The sequence below is a fragment of the Acanthopagrus latus genome, chromosome 9, assembly GCF_904848185.1.
Source record: "Acanthopagrus latus isolate v.2019 chromosome 9, fAcaLat1.1, whole genome shotgun sequence".
NCBI classification, from domain to species: domain Eukaryota; kingdom Metazoa; phylum Chordata; class Actinopteri; order Spariformes; family Sparidae; genus Acanthopagrus; species Acanthopagrus latus.
The window spans coordinates 20,963,681-20,990,452 of NC_051047.1; the positions used below are offsets into that span (position 1 = coordinate 20,963,681).

The window sequence follows — 26,772 nt, forward strand, 5'->3', positions numbered from 1 at the left end:
ACAGAACAGTCAGAAAACAGTAGCCTAATTTTACCATATCATTATGCTGGCATTTTTAGATTTAGCAAATTATTTATCTTTTTTTTTTTTATATACCAGCTTCAAAATGACCTGCTGTGTAGAAATTGCCTCTATGGAAAATAGCATGATCCCGATACCTTGTGTAAACTGTGGTTAAAGGTCTTAAAGGGGGTACTACTGAGTATGTGAAAAAGTAGTACAAGTATTATATTTTGGCTCCAGAGGAAGCTGCATGTAATCTGATAAATTGCCACTCAGTCTACAAGTGGCATTGTGGGTAATGTATTCACCAGATTAACAACAAAAAAAAAAGTTTAGCATTGCTCTCCTGTTGGACTCATTGTGGACAGTTTAAAAACATATAATTAAAATCGACACAGCAGAACCAGAGGTATCCCCTTTTAGATGCCACACATTCTTCTTCCTTTTCAGAATCTAGCGCCTTCATTACCCACAATGCAACAATAGCCACTGAGTGACCTCAGTGGAGGCAGTTTATCAGATTACATGCAGGTTGGTCTCGAGCAACAAAAGGCTTCACACTACTTTTTTTAAACACATGCAGTAGTTACTCTGTAAACACACTTTGATGCGTAAGATTGGCGGTTACCATTTAAAACATTCACATTAACCTTTTTTTCAAAACTTTATTTATCCTTCATCAATGACAGTGTCACAATATGGAAACAAAGGACATAGGCATCATGACAGCATAACGTGCAAAAAGTGTATGGCTCTTCTCTTAATGGTTCAACAAGGCACCATGATATCAGACAAATGTATTATAAGGAAAATACATACTTTAATCAGAACTCAGGTCGTGTACTGACTGTATCAACACAATCTTCAGCATTGTTGTTATGCCTTTTTAATACAATAAGTTGTGCACTGAATGTAATACTTTTATTTTCAATCTTCAAGTGATAAAGCTGTTTCATCCAACGTATATTTATTCTTTATTACTGAATTTATAAAATATGCAACTGTAGGCGTAATGGGTAAACATTTTCACTTGGTGGGGGAGAACACAGGTGTCCGACCCAAAGCAGTGTAATGTACCTCAGCCATGCCATAATTAGATTTATGACTTACAGCTGTGCTTTTACTAATGTGACATGCACAAAATGTCTTCGGTGGAGAGGCCTGAAGGTTTTTTTGTTGTTGTTGTTTTTTTTTATGGTAATAAAACAAAATGGGAAAAATGATACCCAGGGACTGGCGGACTACAAAGTGTACTTGGATTGAGTTTCTGGTTGTTTTTTTTATTTGATTGGAGAAATTGTGAGCCTGTGAGTTAGCCTTTGAGCTAATGTTAGAATGCTTCTGACTTTATGAAGTGCATCAAAGGTTATTTTGTATTATATCAAATAAACTACTGACTCTACTTCCACTAGTGTTCTTGTGATTTATAGAAAACAGACCTATAGTGTATCGTCCCCATCCTATAATTTGCAATCCTACGGCTTGTTGCTGTTTTGTCGACAGAAAGTGCAGCTCACCCTTTTCCTTTCATACTGAATCTTCTACATGTGAATAAAGTAGGTTATGCTCTTATTTGAGCTGAGGCAACTTAAAGCAGTGGGGAAAAATAACTCAGCTGTCAGTTTTGAACGCTCATAAAGACAACAAATAACACATACACAGCTCTAATGAAGCAGTTTACTTTCATATTTTCCTCATTAAAACGTAACCTGAAGTAAAACAGTCTCCCATGTGGAGGTATTCATAACTCAAACATATGCAAATGAGATGCGAAAAATCTGCATCAAACAAACAGAATAACATTTTAGTCAACAATCACCAGGGGACAAGGTGCTTTGGTACGAGCCCCTCTGTAGGAGCTGCGGAGGAATCTGAGGAGCGTTCACATCGCCTCAAAAGTTTAAAAAGGTTTCGTTCTTTGCATTCTCGCCCATCTCCACCTAAACAGAGGCTGCATTACGCGCCCTTTATCAAAACACATACAAAAGAAAACAACTGAAATATACAAATGCACATGGGAAGAAGACAGTTTATTATACTGAAATCATTCTCATCCATTGTATTGTCACAGTATAACAAATCCTCTAATATATTAAAAATATGCACAATTTTGCTTTCCATAGATTTCAAATTTGGCTATAAAAACATTCCCTCTGAAAATTTAAAGCGTGAACAACAGTCAAGGTCACACTGCGTTCTCGTATTAGAAAGAAATTTTCAATTTATTCTCCACTCATCTTAAATATCACATGTTTCAGACAAAAGTCAGAACTCATAGTGTATGGCTACAGTTTACTCCATTCAACAGTACCCTGCACATTGTATTATCTTCATTATAGCTGTTGGCAGTCATGAATATTTCTACAGGCTAAAACAAAAGAAAACGTCCCTTCAACAGCCACTCAGTCATGTTTCATACATCACAATGCAATAAATCCTTCACAAATGCTGATGTTCACAAAGTGCAACACAATACAACACGATACATGGGCAATAAGCTCAGCAAAATCATTTGCTGAGAGGCACAAAGAAGGGCTGTCGGATTCAAGTCAATTCTTGTTGCTAATCAAGGCTGCATGACTTGATCCAAAAAACAAAATCATATCGTGATTATGGCGATATGATACATGATTAGTTGGAATGATAATTTTTTGCATCATAATTTTAATTTTCACACAAAAAACAAGTAAAATCATGATGTGTCGGGATCTGTAGAGAACGAACAAGCTTTCTTGCATCTGGGGATTTGCAGCACTACAGTACTTGGTTATAAAGCTGTGTTGTCATACATCTTACCTTTATCGAAAGAAATTGCAGCTTCTTGCATTTCAGATATTGCACTTAGCCATATTGCGATTTTGACTGTATTTCGATCAATCGTGCAGCCCTAGAAAACAAAACAGGCTAGTAGCCTGGTCACATTGGTCTCTTTTAAATCAAAACTAAATTGGCTCCAAGATTCAGCAAAAATTCACATGGAAGTCTCATGTAAACTCGTTTTTCTTTTCATACATTGTGCTGTAATTAAAAGGAGAGTACCTACAGCAAATAGTGTTTGTGATTTGTTAAATTAACCGTACCCTTATTGCTGAAAATAATATCACAACATCAAACAATATCAAATACTCCAAAAATCACATCTTCCATAGAGAAGCTAATTACTCTTCAGCAGCACTGTAAAAGTGGAACCAGCATACCAAATACAGCCAGTCTCATAGGCTATCAAAATAATGTGTTGCCTGAAAAACACACCAGGCTATGCAGTCCAAAACACAGTACCTAACACGCTAAATTATCCATGTCGTGTGCAAACCTGTAACCACCCTGTGTCTCTCTCTCTCACACACACACACACACACACACGACAGTCCAAAATCTGCTTCTACCTACCTGTAGTATAAAAACAGAATGCTACTCATGCAAACCTATGTTACTGTTTAAGTCTCCATGTTAGAGAGAAAAGAAAATGAGCATGGTCCTGTCTATGAACACAACATTAGAATAACAAATGTATGTGGAGAGGTAATAGGCTTATCAATTAGCATCGTGTAATAATGACATTGTGACTATGTTTCTAGTGGTAGATAAAAGGTCAAAAATTACTTAATGCCCCTTTAAACTGACAACACTGGTCTCTATGAAAAGATTTCGCCTTTGATACAGTACCACTGCTGCAGATCACTGCTGCTGAACCACTGTTCATGAGCTAACAGGACTATCTCCTGTTGTAGAGGTCTTTGCGTTTTCGCAGCTCCTCCAGTACCCGAGCCCTGAACTGAGTCCAGTCTTCATCCTGGAACTGCTGGAGGCCCAGGGCCAGATGGAGCTCTGGAGTGTTGCTGCGCAGGAAAGGATTGTACTGCCTCTCTTCCCCAATAGTGGAAGGACTCTGAAAAGAAAAAAAAAGCATTTCAAAAAGCAGCCCTCCTCAAAATTGATGCGCAAGAGTCTCTCTCTAGCGGCCACAATGACTCATATGGCATTCTTTTATTTGCTGAACAGAGTTGTGGGTACAAGAGAGTCCCTGAAATCTTAACCCAGCACAGCTTTGTTTTTCTGCATCTCTGACCCCAAACAAACTGTTGCAAAACCTTCCCATTATGCATTTAGTTGAACATTATCCACAGTTACTTCCAGTACAGATGACAAACCCTGGATTGAAGAGGTGAAAAGCAGCTAGAACAATGCCTTTAAGAGTTAGAAGGAATTTCAGCTCTTTGAGCAACCCACAAGGCAAAATCAAATGTAGTTAATGGATATCTGGCAATGGTAGAACTGTCAAAAAAGCCAAGGCTGAGGTAGTATCACAGCAGGCCAGATGAACCACTATAGTTGAATATAACTGAAGAGTTTTCCAGATCCTAGCCTGCTTGACAGCAGACACATGTGTAAATAATAAAATGAATGATGGCTGACTTCCATTTAGCTGCTTCCGTTTCTGAGTCCTGGAACTGAACATGCTGAATCACTCTCATGGCTTACTGGGGGGATTGAACAGAACAGAGCCACTGTTTATGTTATTATCAACATATGTGCTTTTCATACAAGTCAAAATGTCTTTTATATAAAAGGCCTGTCACCAAGCAGTCACAGTGCACAGATGTGCCATCAAATATCAGCAAGTAAAGCTTAAGACTAGAACTACAACAAGTCAGTCATATCTGAAATGACTTGATTTTAAGTCAGGTGCTTAGGATTTAATCATGTGTAAGACATCAGCTTAAAAGTTTATCCCAAAATGAGTGTTCATGTTCACGAATCAGACCAGCCGTACGCAGACAAAATAATGCAGCTGATCATTTAATGAGTTTTGGGTAGGAAAGTGCCGTGCTGTACAGATGGCAGATAAAAACTCATCTAAATTCTGGATAGCCACTTCTCTCAACAGTGAACCTTTGCTCCTCTGCAAACTGTATTAGGGATGTGACTCGACTTGCGAGGCTGCGAGAGGAGAGCGAGCAGTGGCGACACATACACTGGAGGAGGGTGATAAGCCTTTCTTCCTGGATGCTGGACAACATGAATCCTTTCTGGGATGGTGTGCTACAGAGGCATAACAATGGGGATGTATCATTCTCACCGTGCACAGCTTCTGGCCTCGCTGCTGCAGCACCCACTGATATTTGTTTTCCCTGGCAGTGTTGCGTGGCTCAACCTCAGCAGCAAACAGCAGGTTGTCCTCTGCATACTCATGACCTGAGGGATAGCCAGCGGACACGAAATTAAAAATCAGGCCCACACATACATCAACACACTCTAGCAGTCCCCCTACAACACTTTATAAAAGTTTGTAAAAATAAATAAATAAAAAGTGCATTTGTGCTGCAGTTTGTGTGTTAAAGTGCCGACTCGAAACCACATTACACCAACACTAACGTACTTGTCTCTGACAACTACAAAGATCTTTCTTACCAGGCCATAACAGAGTATCATCACTTAAGGAGGCGACTGTATCCAGAGATGACAGCATCGTTGTGGCGTTGCCTTCAAACATCCTCCCTGAAAAAATAGCAAGAACCTGTTTTGCTCAACTCATAGAATTCTTACTTTAAAATAGCATATCAAGTTTTAGAAGTTGTTGATTCTGCCTTTCGAGGGCCAGACACAGACACAGTCAAAGTGGATGTACAGGGTTTCCCAGATGTTGAACTATTAATGTGAAGATGCCGACCATATCATCATCACCACCTTGTTGCTGCTGTTTAGTGTTTCCCAGACGCAGATTTTCAAATTTAAAAAAAATGCACTATGTGTTTGGTACATACGTATATAAATCACTGTGTATGTATGTTCTATGTTTGTGTAGCATGAAGGTGTTTACAAACATTAAATCACGTGGAAGCTGTGGTTAGTGAAGCTCACTGTATGCTATTGTGCAACTAACTGTTCTGCAGTACAACAAAGACCACAAAACATGCTGGCATTGCATAATGAACAAAACAATAACAACTCCAGTATTCATATTAAAGACATTTTTGAATGAATTTTAATTTGAAAAAACGATTTAATTTTAGTTTTTAAGACAGATTAGAGACTTGCAGACTTCATGTCAATAAATTCCTTGCAGTTAATCTCCGCATAATGTTAAGGCATTTCTTTTCACTGTCTATACTGAGGGCATGATGATGCCTATTTAGCTTAGCATTAGCAAAAAGCTATTTCATTATCTCCAAATGAAGCTGAAATCTATGTTGTTCTGTATTTTACATGTTTTTTCATAAAAGCAAATTTTGCTTTCAGACCAAGCCATAATTTTTATGAGATTATTTCCCTGGATACCACTCTCTTATAACTCACCACATCCTGAGAGGAACACCAGGTCACCAGAGAAGAGGCTGGAGGGGGTGTCGACCGCCCGGCCATCCAGGAGGTAGATCATGTGGCCCACTGTGTGTCCGGGTGTGAAGAGGGCCTTAAAGTGCATACGACCAACCTTTACAGAGTCCTTGTGGGAAAGAGGGCTGGGTACAAAGAAAAGAAAAGGAAGTACCATAAGGAGAATGTGCGATTTACAGTTTTTGATGTTTGTGTGTCTGTGTGTGTGTGTGTGTGTGTGATGTGTGTTACATAATCAAAACAAAGTAAACTTGAATACTTGTAGCCAATGTATCAGCTGTGATATAACCGTCCTACCAGAAAGAGTAACTCCAGAACAGCCAGTTAATAAGGGGAGAGGGACATTCACAAGTGCTAAACTTAGAGCTTAAAATTAAATTTGATATTAAAATGTACCTGCCGACCTAAAGAAATCGTAAACAACACGTTTTCTTCATCTTGAAAAACACAATCCAGTCCTGCAGTTTGGATGTGGTCTAGCTTGGGATGACCTCGATTCCTGGGCCACAAGCCCTCCAGTCATAACGGAGCAGTTATATACACCATGATAATTTACTGTGAAGTCAGCTGCTACGAGTGCTGACAGAGGGATCAACACAGAACTCAGTACAGTCGGACTGACTCTGTGGGAAGCGGTGTGCTATACTGTACGAGCCGGGACTTACTGTGTGAGGCCAGGAATGTTATCAGCTGCATTTCCATAAACTCTGCATGAGCTGTGAAGCCTTTTCAACCCTTTGTTGCCCCCACTGTGATCCCTGTCAATGGAACAGAAAGCAGAGGCCGGTCAGTACTGAAGACACGTTAGAAAATTGTGTATTTGTTTTGGCCTTCAAACTAGACTAAGCATTTTTTAAATAACAAATTCCCCTTTCAAATTTAAGCCTGGATGGTGAATTTTATGCATAAAAAAACAACCAAGCATTGAAACAATATGAATAAATAAAACTAAATCACTCACCAATGCTTATGTGTACACAGAATTGCCTCTAACGCCACTCCTTCTTGCTCAAGGACTGCCTGAAATATTACAAGTGCTGTTAAAACACTCCATCACCATTTAAAACAACACACAGCAGCATTTTCTTCAACAACCCATTGAGCTGCATTAGTCATTTTACTTGTGTGCTTGTAATGGATGCTGCTGAGAATGCATTTACAAAAACAAGCTCATTCACTACAATCACAGCTATTGAAAATCAATAGCTTAAGCTGTAGTGAACAGAACAAAAAGAAGGCCTTTCAGTGATTTCTAGATATTATACACACAACTGACAGAGGAGGCATTTACCTGAACTGTTTGCGGGTCTGCAGGGTCTACAACAACTGCAACACTGGAGGCTGTGTCTATTACAAGATAGCTGTAGTTGTCAGACAGAACTGAGATGGGAATTATTTTGATACCTGTGGGCAGAGAAAGAGTCATGAATAAGTAACTGATTTTTTAACCTTTTCATTTAGAGTAGTACAAGAAGACATGCAGTATTGAGATATACAAATAATAATGATGTTTACAGACCCAAGGTGTTGAACAAAGGGGTATAAAAAGATCTTTGTTCCTGCAGCTAACTCAGATGAATGAGTCATTGTAACATTTGCAAAGATGCATTAGAGGAAACACTTTTTTAAACGCATTTGTTTGGTTTAAAAATAGAATTTCACCTCATTTCATCTTTTTTTTTTTTCCTGAAACTCCTTTTAGTGGGGTTTAGTACTTGTCCTTGAAAGGTGTCTATGTAGATTTGGATAAGAAATCAAAACTCTTTTAATATTTACAATACTATTGAGGAGACAAAACAGATTCTGAACAACTGAATACTGAATAAACAAGCTATTCTCAGAGACACTTTTTGAAGCAAGAGAGGTGGCAGGGTCCGCCATATATAATCAACATAAGAAAAGGTATGAAACTGTGTTGTCCTTTAAGGTGGCTTTGTTTATTGAGTCATGAAAATGTCAGGCTTTCTCTTTTGACTAAAATGTCTTCCCCAAACCTACATAGTGCACCTTTGATCTGAAAATAGTATACAAATTGAAAATGCCAAAAGTTAAATAAATAAAAATATATATTACAAAATAAATAAAACAATGTATTATTTAATTGATTTCAGAAATCCTTTTACAGGTATGTTCATCGTACATTGTCAACTATTACGTAATACAATTAATTATTGTAAACTCAGACCCAATACAGACAACACTTAAGTGGTACTGAGACAAGAGTTACTAGAGCTGACAAAATGTGTCTTCACACTTTCACAATCAGGATTACATTTTTTCCCCAAATGCTGGTGGTGCCTAACGTTTTTCACGAGGGCAGAAAAAGTTGGAGCTGGTGTTTGCTTCCAATCTAATAATATCAGTCTGAGCGCAAGAAGGGAATATGGTTAGCACGAGATCAGACACTTTGATTTAGACAAAGACTGCTGTCAGTGGATTATGATCAACACATCTTCAAAGGCTGTCTGACAGCAACCAAAAAGCAATCTTTTTGTACTCTTGTGGCTGTTCATTTTAATTCTTTGTTTTTTAAAATTGTGTTTTCTTTGTTAGGTCTTGATTGATGGAGCCAGGGGTACTTTTATCATGTTTTTCTATTGGCAGCGTCGACATGGATGTCTCATCTTCAAATGCAAACCACCCATGGCTTCAATTACAGTAACCTGAACCTGATGTCTTAAAATTATAGCATTTACACATCCTGCAGAACATGCAACAGCATGCACTGATCAGCCCAACCAACAGGGCCTTTTTGTTTTTGTGGATGGCACTCAGTATTTACCACAATAACCAAATTACATGTTGCACCACTGTTTGCAGACAGTCAAATGTAAAAATCCAGACGTACCATTGATCTCCATGGGCTGAGCTGTGGAGTGGCCAGCAGGGTAATGTTCCCGGGCTTTCCTCATCTGCCTCTTGTAGTACATGTAGCCGAGCCTGGTCCTTGTGTACAGAGTGTACCTGGGGAATAGTTCAAAAGGCTCGGACACACTGGTCTGATAGTGCTAACCCCACACTATAGTCACCATCTTTCAAAAGACTGGCGGGTCACGCCTACTCAAGTGAAATATAAAAAATACTTAGTGGCAACATTAGTTAAAATACCGCCAAAGAGCAGAGCGTGTGGAGCCATTTTTAGATTATGCAAAAATGTTTCACCGTGCTGAACTAACTACCAAACAGTTTCAACATCTACAATTAGTTGCTTTACATGTCACAACAACATACACTCCAAAAATAAACAAATGAGCTGACATTTCTAGTTTGCGTGTACGCCGAATAGAGCAGTGGCTTTTAGGAGTTAGGGGAAAGCTCATGACTACAGCTTCGGGGGCAGTACGTTTGGAGACTAGCAAAACAACTGCAATTTATGACATATTTGACTGCAGTTTGGTGAGGACGGCCGCACTGGCTAGCTGTTGCTAAGCTACGCTAACAAGAATCGCCGCGCTGACCACAACATCATTTTTAATCACGGCAGGCCATTTTATACTCACGCGATTCGGAACAACGGCTTCTCCGTGCGGGCCATTATCTTACTCAGAAATCTGCCCCCAAACGCTTGTCCTGTCCGTCTGTAGCGAACACATAAATATACGAAAGACAAAAAGGATGCGGTGGCACCTAGCGTTAACATCCAGTCAGGAAGCGCCATAGCCTCTCTGAGCAGAACGTAATGACGTATTACATGTTACGTCAAACCCGGAAGAGAGGAGGGATATTAAAATGACAAATGAGTGCTAATTTTGTTTTTATCACGTATGTCATAGAATAATTATATGGTTATAATCAATTATTTAAAGTGTGGTTGTTGAGATTTTTTTTGTGAACACTGAGATTGTGCTTAAAGAAACGTAACTCTTATGTGTTAAAAACAAGTCCACCTGTACCTAATGACCAGAAACTTTAACGGGGGAAAAATGGACGTTTTTCAGGTGCCTATTGTAATTTCGTGCGGTTTGAGACATTATCTTAAGATCGAATTTATTCTCATTCAAAGTTAATTTCAAGGCTGCAAAAAATCAGTCGTATTTAAAAGTTATATTTTTGAGGATCTAGTCCAATAATATCCACTCCATCCTTACAAATGAATCAGGCCTCAATTAATTATTTGTATATGGCGTCAGTATTGGATTCGGGCCTGTGTTCGGTCGACTTGTGAATAATTTAGCGACGCCCAGCGTTCCTGGTGGGACATTGAATAATATTAGACTGAGGCTCAAAATGAGAGAACACACAGAGGGCTGTGGGTCAGCTTAAAGGAAACATATTACAGGCCTTTGAAAAAACAAAAAACAAAACATATTGTCAGATAGCTGCTCAAAAAAAGAAAATAACTCATCTTGGAAGCAGTGTTAACCTACTATCTAATTAATGTTTGTAGGACAAAGGTTCACACAAGCCTGTTTTTTTTTGTTTTGTTTTTTGAAATCTTATTTATATAATTTTAAATATGAGCTTAAAGAAGTGGAGTCTCCATGCTCTCTAAGACAGTGCCAGTGTGAGTTTCACTGAACATATCCTGTTACAGAGATGACATCCTCCCCTGGTGCAAGTCCGCAAACCCCCAAGGAGAGAGAGGACTGAAGGACACAGGGCTATCTTAGGCTGAAGCCACCAGGTATGTGACATTTCTTCTTTTGTTTTCTTGATCATGTTTGCTTGTGTAGACTATAATGAGCGTCTAGGGTCTCATTTGTGCCATTATTCTCATAGAAGTTTCTAGTACGATGAGGTTATTTTATACGGTGTCCTATTTGCAACAAGTACATGGACATAATTACTTGCAGCAGACAGTGAAGACAGAACTTGATATCGTTGCCATTGTTACATGGTGGCTTTTAATTGTTATAGTTTTTGTTCCAAAATATAAAAACATTTTATTTATTCATATTGAGGCAATGGAAAGATGCATAAGGTATGTAAGACACATAATAATGACTCAGATAACCATTTGTAACATACTAAGCAGACATAATTGGTGGTTATGTAATAAGTGTTCACACTTTTTAGCCTTTCTACACTTTTATTCTTTCTATCATTCCATTTTATCTGTATGTAATTCCTCTTATGTGATGTCTTCTTTCTAGTGCTATTTTACATTTGTATTTAGCTGCTTTTATGTCATGTAGCCTTTTGTAATTTACTTTTAATTTCATTTTTGTATTGATTCATGGTGACATTTTGTGTCTTGCATTTTTTTGGTCTTCTTGTTTCTGCTTCTCAGTCCTGTCTCTTTTTGGCTTGACCTAAAATTAATAATTCTGTTAAAATAAAGATATCATGTTAAAATATTAGGCTACCTCGATAAAAGTGAAAGTCACCCATACAAATAGTCCTTGAGCAAAAGTATCTGATTTTAAGTATTTTCGATTGTCGAAATAAAGAAATAAAAATACAATTAAAAAATGCACTACTTTTATATATGTAGTGAGCACAAAGTGTCTAACGTAGCTGCTCACCACGTATCTTCTCTTCAAGGTGGTCCGCCAAGAGCATGACGTCTAAAATTGATAATCCCCCACCGTATGAGGAAGCTCTGCACCATCCCAAGTATGGAAACTATCCCCACCAGCCACAACATGGCTCCCCTCTTCCGCCACCTCCATCTTACACCCCGAGTCCTGGCATGTGCCCCGGCCCACCTGGCTACTGGGGCCAGGAGGGTGTCTACCCGCGTGCTGGGATGTGGGCAGCCCCTGGCTTCTCTCCGACAGGGCTGCCGACCACAATACCAACTCTGTCTGCCGGAGTGCCTGCAAACAACCCAGGTTCTGAGGAGACAGGGATTCATTTCACCATATCCTGAATTATATTCCGGTTAGGTAAGAGTAAAACGACCACTTTGCTCTTCTTGTTTCTGCAGGAGAGATGGAGGATTTTCTAAGCACCCAGTGGGAGAGCACATCCATCCGGCATGCCTTCATTAGAAAGGTTAGGCTTCCGATTGTGTGTTTTTCTTTTTTTCCTGTTCAGAGTGCTAATGACTGTGAATACCATCTAAAGCCACTGAAATCTTTTTTTCTTTTTTCTCGCTTTTGTGTTTGTGGGCAGGTTTACTTAATTTTAGCCATGCAGCTTGCCGTCACCTTTTCAGTTGTTGCCGTCTTTACATTTGTGTAAGTTCATCATTCCAGTCTAATATTTCATCCCTCTGCTTCATGTACCCGATCGAGGGCGAGAAAGCGTCCGCTCCTGAAGTGATCCCTTGTGTCTGTGCTTTCATAGTGACCCAGTGAGGCTGTTTGTCATCAGATACCCTGGCATCTACTGGGCATCTTTGTGAGTCACACTCTAGAAACAATAGCATATTTGTAGTGCAATTAGATTAATAAATAGAACATATAAAGAGCAAATCAGCATAATCAACTATAAGAATGATAGCTTTGTTATATACATTAACGATTATTCGTGACTTATCTCTCCATAGCGCGGTTTATTTTGTGGTTTACTGCATTCTCGTCTGCTGCAAAGAGCCGAGGTGAGGGTGGCCCCTCGGCCCCTGCGACCAAGTTAGAGAGTAGTTTCACCACATTTAATGTTATGTGTCATTTAAATATTCATAAGCTGTTTGTTTACATTTTAAATATTCATCACAATTTGTGTTCAGGAGGCGCTTCCCATGGAATCTCGTGCTGCTGGGAGTATTTGTAAGTATTGTTATTGCTGGGCGTGAAGCCAATGTGGGTAATGGAGCACCAGATCCATATGGCAGAATTAAGAACATGAGTCCAAATACGCTTATTTATGACACAGTGTTTTTTGCTATCTTGCAGACTCTCGCCTTGTCTTACATGTGTGGAACAATTTCGAGGTTTGTGTTTTTTGGCTCAGGGTTTGGCAACACACCACAAATACAAGGAGCGTCGCGACATGCAAAATATTATCGTGACATTTAAAAATAAAATATTGACATCCTGTTAAAGGATCACTATGTAGTCATAATCTTGGATGAGGTAATAATACAAACTCATTCATAACTGAATAAACTAGCTGTTCTCAGAGGAAATGTAATCATGTGCTGATCTTATAGATTAAACGATCCAAAAGTAGATAAAGTAGCTCAACATTACTGTTTTTTACTCCAATAAATAAACAAACTCTCTTTGTTTTCATGCCTCAATAAACTAAATAAACAAACTGACCTTAAAGGACAACATAATTTCTTTCTGTGTTACTTTGTTCAAATGTGGCGGACCCTGCCACCTTTCTAGCTTCCAACAGTGTTCTGGGGACCTTACTTCTTTTGGTTTATTCAGTTATGGAAAAAATACATATTTATGAGTTTGTATTATTACCTCATTGATATTGTAGATATTACATTTCTAAGTTAATGTTTCTTCTCTAAAACGACATAATGCCCCTTTAAAGATAATTTTGACTGATTGCATTAAATTGTCTTATTTCATGATAATGTCATTGTCTTGAAGTCTTGAGGCCATGGCAGTTGCATAGTGAAGATTTGATATTGTGACGGCCCCGACGCCACACAAACACACAGCACATTTTGCTAATGGTGTATTACACCCTGTGGTAATTTATGTGTTTTTTGTCATCTTAATCACCATGTCTGTCTCTTTTACAGCTATTATGAAACAAAAGCAATCTTCATCGCCATGGGAATAACTGGGGTAGTGTGTGTAGCTGTCACAGTCTTCTGCTTCCAAACCAAGGTAGATGGATGGAGACGTGGAGTGCGTCTCTCTGTAGCTCAGCAGCCCGTGGCTTGTCAGAGGATGTCTTTGTTGTCAGTGTGTAAAAGAACGCCTTTGTCTCACATTACAATGGGGCACTGAGTTCTTTTAAATATTTATGACATTTTGAGAGAAGATGTGAATCCAACGTGTCTGACGCAACTGGAGATGAACTGGTTACATTTTTTTTGGTCACATCCATCCTCAATTTAATTTTTTTTTTTATTTTAACCTAATTCTGATCCACTTTAAAATGATCTCCACTGCTTTCATGTGGCTTATAGCATACCGACTTCACTTTCATCCTGTTAATGACTTGTTTCTCATCACAGGTGGACTTCACCTCCTGCGGGGGATTTCTCTGTATTGCTGCTGTTTTACTCATGATCGTTGGGATTGTAACGGCCATCGTGCTCTCCTTCCAATATGTGAGGACAGATCACTCAAATTCTTTAATTTATGCTCTCTGCTGGCGTTTCTCTGTGCGAGGAGTAGCAGCTCAGTAGGGTATATCTGTTCGACTGAGTTCACACTCAGAGGCCTCTCTTTTGTCAATCTACAGGTCCCCTGGCTGCATATGCTCTACGCTGCAATTGGAGCCATCGTTTACACTCTGGTGAGTCTACTAACCTGGGATAAGAGGAGTGCGTGAGCTTGGTATTCCAAGGTTGTTGTCAAATAATCATGGGCATAATGATCCTTACTTCCCAAAATACACAACATTTGTTCACAAGACCTAATAACACAATTAGCCAATTCTGAAGCGTCAAAATCCATCAGGTTTGCCTTGATGTTGGTGCAAACCAGTAATCTATCAATAAATGTATCCAGAGTGTTCGGCATGGAGAGGGTTCCTTCTCTGGGGATACTGAACACAAATTGTACATTTCACTATGTATAATTTACTATTAAATTATGATATTTGTGCACAGCTCTATGGATGGTCCGAATATTTGGACCAATTACTTAATGAACTGTTTGACTGCTGTGACATTTTGTAGATACCCATTGTTTCCAGGCGATGCATCTTGACTAACTTTTGGTGATCCTCAGACTAGTAATGCTAGAAGGCCACTATTGTGACTTATCCAGTAAAATATGTAAAAACTTAAGGATAAGTTCACCAAAACATTAAAGTTTCATCATTATTTACTCAACCTCATGCAGGCTGGAAAATCAGGTGAAGTTTTATAGTCCACAAAACATTTCACAGAAGGAAGAAAGTTTTATTTTACTCTTCTTTCCCAAACTACTTAGAGCACCTTTAAAAGAAGTCCCCATCTACCTCAGTTGTTTAGGAGAATGAGACATTGCATGTTTTATGGGATATGAAACTTCACCTGACTTTCCATCCACACATTTTGGGGACCAAATTACTTGTCAATTTTAATTTCACGGTGAACTGTTCCTTTAATGCTGATAGGCATTTTATTTGGTCTAGATGTTGATGATGATCATCTTCACACAAAAGCCAATTAAAGCAGACCATGTTCCTTCTGTTTCTGACAACCTCACTTTGCTCTGTGCTTTAGTTTTTAGTATACAACACCCAGCTTCTTATTGGCAATCGGGAGTTGGCCATCAGCCCGGAGGAGTACGTCTACGGAGCACTCTCCCTCTACATAGACATTGTTCACATCTTCCTCTTCATCCTTCAAATCAGTGGAGCTGCTAATGAATAAGCCCCCTGGTTAACACACAGCTACGAGTTTGTACTTTCATGTTGTTGTTTTTTTTTTTGTTACATGAAAGATAATGCTACATGCACACGTGTGTCAATTCCAACATTGCTAGCTGGTGGTGGAACAACTCGATGGTTCATTTAACCATATATAAGTTTATTTTTTACATCAGTAACACTTGAGCACTTTGATTTATTCTTGCACTAGATTGAGGCAGGGCAGTGAATAAAGTTAGAACAACTGTGAATGATGACAGAAACTAAAGCGTTGCCCTTTGTAAAGTTATGTAATATTTTGTTTTTTTGTTTCAGCAAGTAATATTTTAGTAACTCATGCGTGCTTTATGTATCCATTAGAGGGTTAGAACGCTGTGAATGATTACTTCTATCAAATGTTATCAGTAACAGACACACAATTCATTCAAACATGGAGACCAAGTATACTGTTTTGGATTTTTTTTTTTTTTTTTAATTATTTGTCTTTAGTCCCCTAATGACATACAAAACACCTGGAGTTACAGTTATAGACAGCAACCATTAGTCCTTAGTCAGTGCTGGTATAAGGAGCGACTCAGAACTGTATTAAGGTAGTTTTATAACATCTCCATAGAAAAGAACTTAGACAAACACTGACTTGTCAATTAAATGATGGATTAAGTCTCTGCAGTTTTACAGCAACTTCCTCACACCGCTGGCCAACTCCTCTTTCTCTTTCATGTGTTTCTTATTTGTTGCTGTAAGACAACTACGTACACCAATCAATAAAGTACACCCTACTACCTTGCATTCGCTTGTCTTATTGGTTAATCAAAGTGGCACGTTAAGAGTCACAGGGTGGCACTAGTTCCTCTACCCTTCTCCCTTCCTCTGGATTGTGGATTAGTATTATTCCCCATCACCAAAATCTGTGTGTTAATCCAGTGATGACTGGGTTTGTCCGTGTAGGCTGAGGGTTCAAGGTGTCAGGCGCTTGGGGTCACGTGGGAACATGGAGGTCTGACGCACGTTATGGAGGCCCAGGTACAGCATGCAGACTCTCTCCAGGCCTGTGAGGGACGATAAATCAAAGTCAATCAACAGATCTTTATGTTTGCAATTAAAAACCTATAAAACATCTGGAAACATATTCACACCAGGCATATTTAAAGCTTTACCAGCTACTTACACCTGTGGTAAATGATCAAAATGACGAGTTCACTTCATCACATTAAATCAATTGTTACTGTGCTTTAAACACCCCATATCATGTGATAGCATTTTACTAGGGATTCAACTTCATGCATATTTTTTAGTTGGCTGCCTTAACATACTATTATTGGTTAATAATTAGGGTTAGTTAGTTTTTCATTAGGAAACTGTTGAAACCACAGACATGATCTGTGTTCGATGCAAAGTCAGAGCAGGCTGCAGCAGGAGTCATTAGTCAGTAGTAACAATATAATTGTGATATATTTTATTATTGGTCTGAGCTTGTTATATGAATAAACAGATACATACACTGTAAAATAGTAGGAGAGGAAAATGATACAATATAAAAAAATATTATTACTATGATGATAAAGATTTTTTAGCGACATTGTGAGTAAAATAAACTCATAAAGTAAAGACCAAGTTCCTTGAACGATCAACTGAATAAAGCAAAATAATGACTAAGTGCGGAGTTTCTGTCTGTCATTATAAAACAAAACCTGACAAATCCAACCAATGTTTAGCCTATTAAATGGCTTTTAGGGTTAGGGGAAAAGTCTTTTTGTATTTTTTAAAATGGTAAACTACTTGTATTTTAAATAAATATGTGTTCTAAGACCAGTATTTCGATATATATGACAAGTAAGTATTTGTAATTTCTAACAAGATTGTTTTTTGTTATTTCTGCCCATCTCTGACTCTCAGTTACACTCTTAACATTAATCGATTACTCGATTCCTGATTAATCATTAACATCCCGACATTCAACAGATGGGTGAAAGAAACAAAAAACTTTTGTTTTACAAAATGTGTCATATGTCTGTTAATAGAGTCAAAATAAAACATATATGAAAGAAATGCAGTTAGAATTTATTTAGTTTATCCAAAATCCAAGCACCTTGAAAATACCAGATTAAACTAATTGAGGATTTCCAGCCCTTGTACTTACCCTTTCACATACATTATTATGGGATGTTCCCCTTTTAAAACAGTTTACTCTGGTCATTAAAACAAAACAAGTCTGCTGTAGGCTTCTTACCAATGCCTCCACCGGCATGTGGGGGAGCTCCATACCGGAAGGAGTCGATGTACGACTTGATCTTCTCCAGGTCTGAAGAATAAAAAACAAATATGTTCAGCTGCGAAAAACTTGTGCCTTTATGCTTCCTTTCAGCAACATACACAAACCACCGACTGAACACATTTCCTGGTGTCGTAATTCCAAATAGTCACCAACAGAGGGAGCAAGATATCATTAAATGCATGATACCAATACCAATTTAACATAGCTTACTGTGTGTTCACTCTATACTCTTACCGATCTGGTGATGGGTGGCCCGGTCGGTCAGCAGCTGAGCGTCGTGGATTCTCTGAGCACCAGACAGGATCTCCTCACCCCTCATGAACATGTCATATGAGTTGGAGTATTTCTAGACGATAGGAAAAAAAAGAAAAAAAAAGAATTCACTTGTGAGGTCAAGAATCCTGCCGACAACACCTAAAGGCAAAAGGATAAAGTTATAAAAGTTAAAAGAAGGACAACAAGTTGACAGTACAACATTCTGGATCAACACGGGACTGCAAAAACTCAAGATACAGCCCAAAACATGGTATGGCGTGGCAAAAGTATTAAACAGCTGAGCTGAATGTGTCCTCATTTGGTAAAAGCAGCCAAATAATGAGTTTGTCATGCAGACAAGATTCTCAACCCCTCCTCACAAATTAGCAGCATGGTGGCTTTCCTGCGACCCTGCTGATGATGCTATAAAGATGGTGTTAATACTTCCTAAATTAACAAAATCCTTCGTGGCGTTTATCAGCCAGTCAATCCAGCAAAGGACAGAAGGCTGAAGAGTTTTTGGCTCACGGACAGCTGCTCTCTGGCCTCAGCGCAGGTTTAACCCGAGGTCAACCACAGAACTCATTTGCAAACATTTACATAACATTTGTTACAGCGCATTTATTACTATGTAGCGTGTGTGTATGAGTTAACGAGAGAGACTTACGAGGTCGTTTGGATCCGGCATGGTGTAGAAGGGTCTAACAGCCAGTGGGTACTTATCCAGCACATAGAAGTCAGTATCATACTGAGGAAGACAACAAAAGTAGATGCAGATCAGTCAATTGTCTTTTTTAAAAAAGAGACTAATGATGTTTCTATCTTCGGCAACACTGCTCAGAAGTTGTTTTTTTTTATTATATGCAGTGATAATGAAGGCTCTGAGAAGTTGTAAATGAACTGTCGCCTTTAGCATTTTAACTACACCTAGAAACGCTCCAAGTGTCAAAATCTGAAGTTGCTCACTGTGGCTCAGGTGTTATCATTTAACAATTTGAAGACTTTGAATTTTTGGAGCACTCTGATGAAGGCTGATCGCTGATAAGTGCTGATTTAAATGCTGCAGCCCATCATGCAACGGCTGTTTAATTACTTTAAAATTTGCATGTGACAATTTTTAACAGTCACCTAAAAAGGCTCATTCTTAGGCACTGTTGTCACAGATTCTTAGTTCAAGGTGATAATAAACTGATGAAATCCTTATTATCTTTATTTTATTTCACGAGGTTCTCACACTTGTCCCACCACCAGCAATTTATGCACATTTTGAAGTTTTCCAGGTCCTTAGCATGCAAGAAGTCTTGCAATATCCTGCGTTATAAACACGTGTCTGACAAACTCAATGATTCAAATCCTTTGTACAAAAGCAAACTTTTTCGTCAGATAGCAGTTTACAATGAAAGTAATGCCGTTAGAATTTTAAAATCCAAACCCTTTTCGTCGCCTAACAAAAACACACACACACACACACACACACACACACACACACACTTATATTCAAGCCTTATCAAGGATTTCCAGCACCTTTAGGAAACCCTGACTTCAGTTCTGTTGATAGAGTCCCCTAAACCCTCCACACAGGAGCTTTTAATTAATGAAACACAGTTGAACGTACCTTCTCCTTGACAAGACGGCCAAGCAGTTTTTCATTGGGGGTGCTACAGAAAAAACAAGAAGGTATTCCCTTAAAGACTTACAACTTTATATTACTGTCACAGTGTTTGTTTATATTATTATATTATATATTTAATTCTCTTCCAGTGGTTTTACACAATTACACAAACAGCCGGACCAAAAACTACTTCTTTGCATTTCCAAACTGTGCTGTATATAGTTAAAAGGAACAGTACAAACAAAAGTATTATGTGACCATCAAAAGTCTGCTGATGTTTCACTTCCTCTCTCTGAACTTGCATCAGATGATTTAGTTTGATAAAAGGAGAAATAAATGCTGACAGAGTGAGTGGGATGTGAGAGGCAGTGCGTGCGGTGTGCTCTGACCTGAGGTCGTCCTCGTCACCCATCTCCACCCCGGCCTCGCGCAGCATGGCCACGCCCTCGGTGTACTCCAGCCTCAGAGTGGGCTCCAGGAATTTGAAAGGCTCGCTGGGGAACTGCTTGTTCACCGTCTGGATCTCTGTCTGGAAGCTGATGCAGAGAAACACACACACAAACACACAAACACACACTCATTAAAACCAACTAGGCAGGGTTCAGGATTCCTACCCACACCGAGTCAAGTGCCAGATTATTGTGCCTTTGGTAGTCAACCTGACCGGGGTCAAAGCCACACACTGGTCAGTAAACTGCAGGAGAACATTTTAGTATTGAAACAGTTTCTTACAGTTTTGCACCATATTTGAATTTCAGGCATCATCTCTTCTGGCTCTCATGCTCTGTTATTATAAACAGAACGAAGCAGAGCTAGTAGACGTGGTGAAAAACACCTAATGGAAGAATTTATTGATAACTGTGAAAAGATAAAACCTGATACTGTACTACAAGGACCTACTAGCTGTTTATGAAACAGTCCACTTTAATATTGATGACTCTATTTGACCTACACAAGCAGCCAAGCCCATCAGAAGATTGGCTATTTCCATGCAATTTAACTTAATGCCCAATGATATCATAAGATAATAGGGCATGCTGAAACTTCAGCTTTCTCAACAAAATTACTAACTTCACACATGCAAATATGTTAGCTGGAGGCTAAAATGGCACGAAAAAAACAAAGTTTTCTCTTTCACCATCGTCACATTACAGTTATCAATCTTACTTAACCACAGATATGTTATTTCACACATCTCCTGAAAACAGCTGTGTGCAAAGAAGAAAGATAAATTGTTGAACATGTGGTGATCTGCTATTCAGATCGAAATCTTTGGAAACAACATGTAGCTTTTCCTCTAAATGTGCTTTTTTATTGCGAAGGAAGTCAGAACTAAAGTAGATAAAGTTTATTTGAATCATTATAAACAGGGAAAATGCTTACTATTTCACAATCAGAAACAACACCACAAAGAAGGTGATACTGGGAAAGACCTCCAACAATATGTAACTTAGAGGCAACAAGAGAGAACAAACATATGTCTACTAAAAGCAAAGTCATCTTTGCCTGAAGTGAACTCAAACGCACATGCAAAATGATTGACGTCATGGGAGGACAGTCTGGAGAGTCATGAGAACAAAAGCCCATCAGTCAGACCGTGGTGAGAAAGAGGAACTTGATGCCCGTTGTTTGTTTTCAACTTGTGACTACTGACCTTTACAGTAAAAGTGTAAAACTCAGTCAACAGCATCTAATCTGGTGTGAAACTAACATGACCCTTCTTTGGAACAGTGCATCTCCTAGACATTTAGTTTATTGTCTTGTCTTGGGTTTTTTACATGACATGGTCTGTCCCATAAAAAGCCCCTTCTACCCTTCTTAATAAATGCTCATCACCTCATCACCCAAGTCTCCCTAAATTTCCCTTCTTCATCACAACAACTGCTTTAAAAAAAAGAAAAGAATTAGTTTCATTAGAGCACAGAAGCTCGTCTTTGTCAATTCTCTTGGGTTTACGTAAGTAGTTTGGCGCCTAGTATAATGGGAAGTAGATTTCTGTGTCATAATAATCAGAATTAATGATGAAATTAGGGCTTTTACAACCTTAGACTGTTTTGCAAGCAGCTGCTTGAGGTCAGCAAACAAGCTGAGGACGATTACTAGTTTTAAGATCTATCCCTTATCCGGCCTGTGTGAGAGCTGAGGAGGCTCTTCTTACTCATTTCTTCAGCAGCTCACACTGGTGAGAAAATCTACATCTATATCAAGCCGTTAATGCCAAAAACTACTGCTGTAGCCAGAAAAGTTGCTTGTAAAGAGCGTTAACCACCGCCGACTTCAATCCAATCATTCTGCAGCAACAGCTCTTTTCACCTGCAGTGCTGATTCACACCACTAAGAGGCAATAAAGCCACATCATAACATCTTCTTGCAGGCAGAGTGAGTGAAAGTCACTGACTTTAAACAGCGCCCACAGCAGCAGCTGACAGTGTTTAATATTCACAGCTGAAAACAGCAGAAATGGCTTTGCTTGTAAATACAATATCTTAACTTTCTGCCCTGCGCTGAATTTCCTACCCTAAAATTGATCCTGTCAAAATTCACTGCTTGAGATATGCAGGAAAACAGAACTTGAGCCTCTGTGGCATGAGTCAACTTTTGGTCACCTTTAACTCACAGAAAGTTTGAGCATAACAAATATCAAGTGAACTGTCAAAGTCCCAGAAAAGCTCGACTGGATGAATGTTAATCTCACTTGTCTCTCAGGCCCTTGAAGATCTGCACCATGGTGTCGGTGATGGACTCGATCACCTCGTGGTAATGGTAGCTGAAGGCCATCTCAATATCCAGACCGACAAACTCGGTCAAGTGACGGTGGGTGTTGGAGTCCTCGGCCCTGAAAACTGAAATGATGCAGATTTGATATCGAAGTCTTAATAAAGAAAATGGATGTAGAGGAAAAGTGGCCTTTCAATCAGTTATTCAGGGTTGGGTGAAATATCGATATCACATCGTTACCATGATATGAGACTGTTTATCGTCTTGTGTTGTATTTCCTGGTTTTAAAAGCTACATTACAGTAAAGTGATATCATTTTTTAAACTCACCAGACTGTTATACTCGTTATAATTCTTTGACTTTAACCTCTCAGTCATTAAATCTACATGAACAATTATAACAAAGCATTTGTGAGTAACAGCCTGTGTTGGTTGTCTTTTCAAAACGTTGGATGAGAGGACATCACATAACTTTAGTTAATAATTTCCTAGTATATCATTGCAATTTTATTCAGAGTATACCGTTTCCTTAAAGATATTTGTTAATTGGCCGCTTTGTGCTTCACGATAAAGTATTTAATGGCCAGGAAATGCTTACAAGGTGGAGTTTTAGTACTTTTTTGTAATCATGCTGACAAACCAACTGATGGACACAGGGGTTAAATACATAACCTTCTTGGCAAAGGTAATCAACATATAATTATCCTAAGGTGTGCATTGTGGTTGCATATATGAGTGACTGCTCTTGGCCTTGCTAATGTGAAAAATTGGGCGTCTTCTTTCTTTCTTTGTTTTTTTTTTTTTTTTTTTTTTTTTTAAATCTACAGGTCTTCAGACTGGTGGAGCGGTCTTTCCACATGCATGCAAACAGCTGATTTAAGGTGTGTCTACATTCAAATACGGCTCAATGGAATGGAAATCAGGCACGTGGACATGCACTCAATTTCACAATGACTGAGATTTGTATAACGCAACCATGCACATGTTCGGGTTTATGAATCCAGACACGCATATTTGTGCTTTTTTTTTTGTATGCACACAGAAGTTTAGACTGGAGCCTACATGGTTTTATACATCTGACCCTGTGCATACAGTTAGAGAAACAACCACAGGAAAAAAAAAAAAAGAGAAAACAACTCCAAACATAAGGAACACAGCATCTGCTCCTCTGTGTCTAACACCAGCCTTGTGTTTGCACCTGGTTGTTCCCTAGCAGACCTCTTAAGCTGATTTTAGACGATGGCACCATAGCTGTGGAGGCAGCATTTTAACACAGTGCTTCTGGCCCCCTGAAATTTCGAGGAGAGGTTATTCTCCTCACTTGCTGAATGGGCACGACCGTAACTAAGGCAACGGCGGTGAATACATTGTTGCTTTAGAAGCAGTGATGACCTTAAGCCCTTTGATTTCTCCGGTGGAGCTACAGTGAAGCAAACAAAGACCTCGGCCTGGTCAGTGGAATACCGAATGTGCTTTCTTCTCCCAGATGTTTTATTTCTATCTCTGTGAAAGATCGTGTTTCACCTTAAATCAGATACAAGCAGCAAATTGAAAAGAAAGTTTTGTATTTTCGCATGTTGTTTTGTGTCATACTATATACTGTATCTTCAAATCAGATGGTGGCAGTGTTTGCTTACCGAAGGAGCTGCAGGTTCTCGTAAACCGAGCACAGCACCATAAAGTCCTTTACAAGCCCCTTTGTGTCACTAACACGCTAATCTGCACAGCTGCTCTGACCACGGTGAAAGCAACAGAGGGAGGTCTGTGAAATTTTAACAGTCTAAATGCACTTGGCGCCATTTTGGGGTCCAGAGTTTCCACGAGACTCTTGTCGCTCGTTTTGCCATTTCCCATAAGTGAATGAAATGTGCAAGGGGACAGATGGGAGGCAGGCTTACCTGGACCCACACAGAAGACTTTGTCAAAGTCAGCACAGATGCACATCTGCTTGTAGAGCTGCGGGGACTGGGCCAGGTAGGCACTGGTTTTGAAGTAGGACACCGTGAAGACGTTCGCTCCACCCTCACTGGCAGCTGGAAGTGAATAGGGACAACATTTAGACACAAAATGAGGTGCTTACTGCCCCGTGGAACAAAATGACCATTCACTGCTGGGGCTGATAAGGTTTTGACAGATACACCTGAGTCCACTTTGTATGGAGGACTCCTCGCCCTGACCTGATAATGATACTTACAACCTTGGTAGACGTTTCAACTAGAACTTCAAATGGCCAGTTTACACTAACAGTTTTCTGTCTGACAATAAGAATATGGACAGGATAAGTTTAATCATTGAACAAAACCATGAATTGTCTGCATAACCAAGATGCCTCTGAAAGAAACACTGTTATATTATGTTCAGAAAGCAATACAAGCACAGTGGGAATCAGTCGTGTTGCTGTGCAGAGCCTGGGAAGCTGGCTGATACACGTTTATTAATTGCAGAGAAGAAAACAGCGAAGTAGGGTTTGTAAGTGGCGCTACGTGTTCCGTGACTCTGCGGGAGTTAGGTTCCCTGTGAAGTAGTGCTTTCAAGTGTGTGAAAGTGTAATGACATATGATCACGCATTTGTTTCGTAACCAATATCTTAGCCCATGTGGAAGTGAGGTTTTAAAAAAAAGGATGCGGGAAGAAATATTAATCCACGCAACTATAAACCGCAGCCGTGGGAGCGTAAACACTTGACAGAATGACGGACACGGCATTGACAGATGAAAGCACATTTTAAATGTAAGTACTATGTTCTTTATATGACAAAATTTGGTGCTAAGGCTGAGACGGATATAGGAGCAAGAGGGTCGAAGTTCAAGGCACACTGTCATGATGAGATATTATGTCCCAATTGTATGCATGCTGCAAATTACTGTATTTACTTTGTAAGGGCAGCTGTAGCACACACTTAAAGTAAAAAGACTAAGTCATGAGAGACGCAGAAGGTCTCATTCTTTCATGTCATGTCACAATCCACTCATATGGCCAGTAAAAAGTGATTAAAACACGTAAATTGCTACAAATCTTTACACAAAGCCTCTAACTGTAGCATACTGGCTTCAATTATTTAATGCCTTATTCTGCATGAATGGATTCTAGGTCATTAACTAAGATTTTTCCTTTGAATACTTCCCAATTTTAGTGATAGTAAGTACAGATGTTTCTGAGCATGAATTACAATCTTAATATGCTTGGCTCTGGACAGCCCTCATAAAGTGTTAGTTTCAGAGGAATAGTTATTCTTCTTTAATAACACTTCATAAATATGATCTGCTCTTAAGTGGCAACGGACAACTCCCCCCCCCTCCCCCCCGCTAGCGTTTCCAAGTGGTATTATTGTTCGCCCCGCTCTAGCAAAGGCAACTGGATTGTATCTCTTTTCCTCAGTCATGAAACCATAACACAGGACAAAACTTGGTTATTTCAATCATCTAGCCTATAATAGAACTGTTGCCGGGCTGCCAACCTGACTTGATCGCCAGTAAACATTCATTTTTCCCGGGAGATTAAATTGCATAATGATGGGGGTTTATATGGAACAAATCCACATGTTGATGGTTTCATTATTCTATATCTACTACACTGTGCCAACATCATTTACTTTGTGATTTGCTGAAGCAGAAAAACTAAACTATTGCCACTTTAAGTAACACAACACTGTTGTGTTGACTCTAGACACAGAATGTGTCCTCCATTCTAAAGTGAGGTCTTTTTCATGACTAATTCACGAGTGTGTGGGTTAATAAGAGTCAAATTACTGGTGACACGAAATGTAGAGCTATAAGGACACTATAAACACAGGATATTGTAAGTCATGTACAACAACTTCCTTATTTACCATCAAAAGGCAGTAAGTAGGAGTTTATTGAGTCAGATCTCTCAGCTAATGGCCAAGTGCGCAATAGAATATGGCCATGGACAACAGGGTTGTGTGTGTTTTAATGATGACTGATAAAGAGCCAACATACAACTTATATACATTCTTATCAGCAGCTAGTTAAAGGTAAGTATGTGCTCCCTAATCCTTAAAGAGAAGACGAATATTTCTTTGATAGCGTCGGGCCAGCCGAAGTGTCCCACAGACTTTTAGACTGCTGACAAAAGTCAATAGCAGTCAATAAAAGTAATTGATTTGAAACAGTTCTCCAATAAAAAAAACAGTACACATAGTTGCCTGGCATGTTTTTCCAAAACAAAACAAAAACAGA

At 39.1% G+C, this 26,772-nt stretch overlaps 3 protein-coding genes across 5 annotated transcripts in view; 1 reads left to right on the forward strand and 2 right to left on the reverse strand.

Moving 5' to 3' along the window:
* Positions 1-1,666: 1,666 nt before the first annotated feature.
* pnkd (PNKD metallo-beta-lactamase domain containing) lies at positions 1,667-10,015 on the reverse strand. The gene is made up of 9 exons (XM_037109046.1): positions 9,840-10,015; positions 9,188-9,303; positions 7,631-7,743; positions 7,301-7,359; positions 7,005-7,097; positions 6,301-6,464; positions 5,416-5,502; positions 5,084-5,199; positions 1,667-3,892 (listed from the first exon to the last, which is right to left on the reverse strand). Exons 1-9 carry the CDS (start codon positions 9,995-9,997, stop codon positions 3,719-3,721), a joined length of 1,080 nt encoding a protein of 359 aa, XP_036964941.1. The 5' UTR covers positions 9,998-10,015; the 3' UTR covers positions 1,667-3,718.
* A 29-nt stretch (positions 10,016-10,044) lies between these two features.
* LOC119025472 (protein lifeguard 3-like) lies at positions 10,045-16,503 on the forward strand. Of its 2 annotated transcripts, none has more exons than XM_037109048.1 (13): positions 10,045-10,101; positions 10,874-10,963; positions 11,824-12,113; positions 12,209-12,276; positions 12,397-12,461; positions 12,571-12,624; positions 12,773-12,823; positions 12,953-12,992; positions 13,119-13,156; positions 13,928-14,015; positions 14,369-14,464; positions 14,599-14,652; positions 15,569-16,503. In XM_037109048.1, exons 3-13 carry the CDS (start codon positions 11,840-11,842, stop codon positions 15,716-15,718), a joined length of 978 nt encoding a protein of 325 aa, XP_036964943.1. In that variant the 5' UTR covers positions 10,045-10,101; positions 10,874-10,963; positions 11,824-11,839; the 3' UTR covers positions 15,719-16,503. The 2 variants fall into 2 exon arrangements, with proteins under 2 accessions (XP_036964943.1, XP_036964942.1); XM_037109047.1 differs by having other exon boundaries at positions 10,054-10,277.
* Positions 16,159-26,772, reverse strand: part of dars1 (aspartyl-tRNA synthetase 1) — a 35,146-nt gene continuing 24,532 nt past the window's right edge. For both annotated transcript variants that reach the window (XM_037109044.1, XM_037109045.1), the window contains 8 exons: positions 24,472-24,606; positions 22,552-22,699; positions 20,246-20,392; positions 19,860-19,902; positions 18,912-18,992; positions 18,224-18,335; positions 17,945-18,016; positions 16,159-16,763 (listed from right to left, as the gene is read on the reverse strand). In XM_037109044.1, the coding sequence (XP_036964939.1) occupies positions 16,672-16,763; positions 17,945-18,016; positions 18,224-18,335; positions 18,912-18,992; positions 19,860-19,902; positions 20,246-20,392; positions 22,552-22,699; positions 24,472-24,606 (830 nt within the window). In that variant the 3' untranslated portion in view covers positions 16,159-16,671. The remainder of the gene's footprint in view (positions 16,764-17,944; positions 18,017-18,223; positions 18,336-18,911; positions 18,993-19,859; positions 19,903-20,245; positions 20,393-22,551; positions 22,700-24,471; positions 24,607-26,772) is intronic.

Coding starts and splice junctions, on each gene's coding strand:
- pnkd (XM_037109046.1), bottom strand. CDS start 9,997: ATGGCGCTTCCTGACTGGATGTTAACGCTAGGTGCCACCGCATCCTTT. Junction 7,744..9,187: donor TCAGCCCATGGAGATCAATG/GTACGTCTGGAT, acceptor CTCTGCCCACAG/GTATCAAAATAATTCCCATC. Junction 5,200..5,415: donor TGATACTCTGTTATGGCCTG/GTAAGAAAGATC, acceptor GCTATCCCTCAG/GTCATGAGTATGCAGAGGAC.
- LOC119025472 (XM_037109048.1), top strand. CDS start 11,840: ATGACGTCTAAAATTGATAATCCCCCACCGTATGAGGAAGCTCTGCAC. Junction 13,157..13,927: donor ATGTGTGGAACAATTTCGAG/GTTTGTGTTTTT, acceptor TCTCTTTTACAG/CTATTATGAAACAAAAGCAA. Junction 14,465..14,598: donor TCGTGCTCTCCTTCCAATAT/GTGAGGACAGAT, acceptor GTCAATCTACAG/GTCCCCTGGCTGCATATGCT.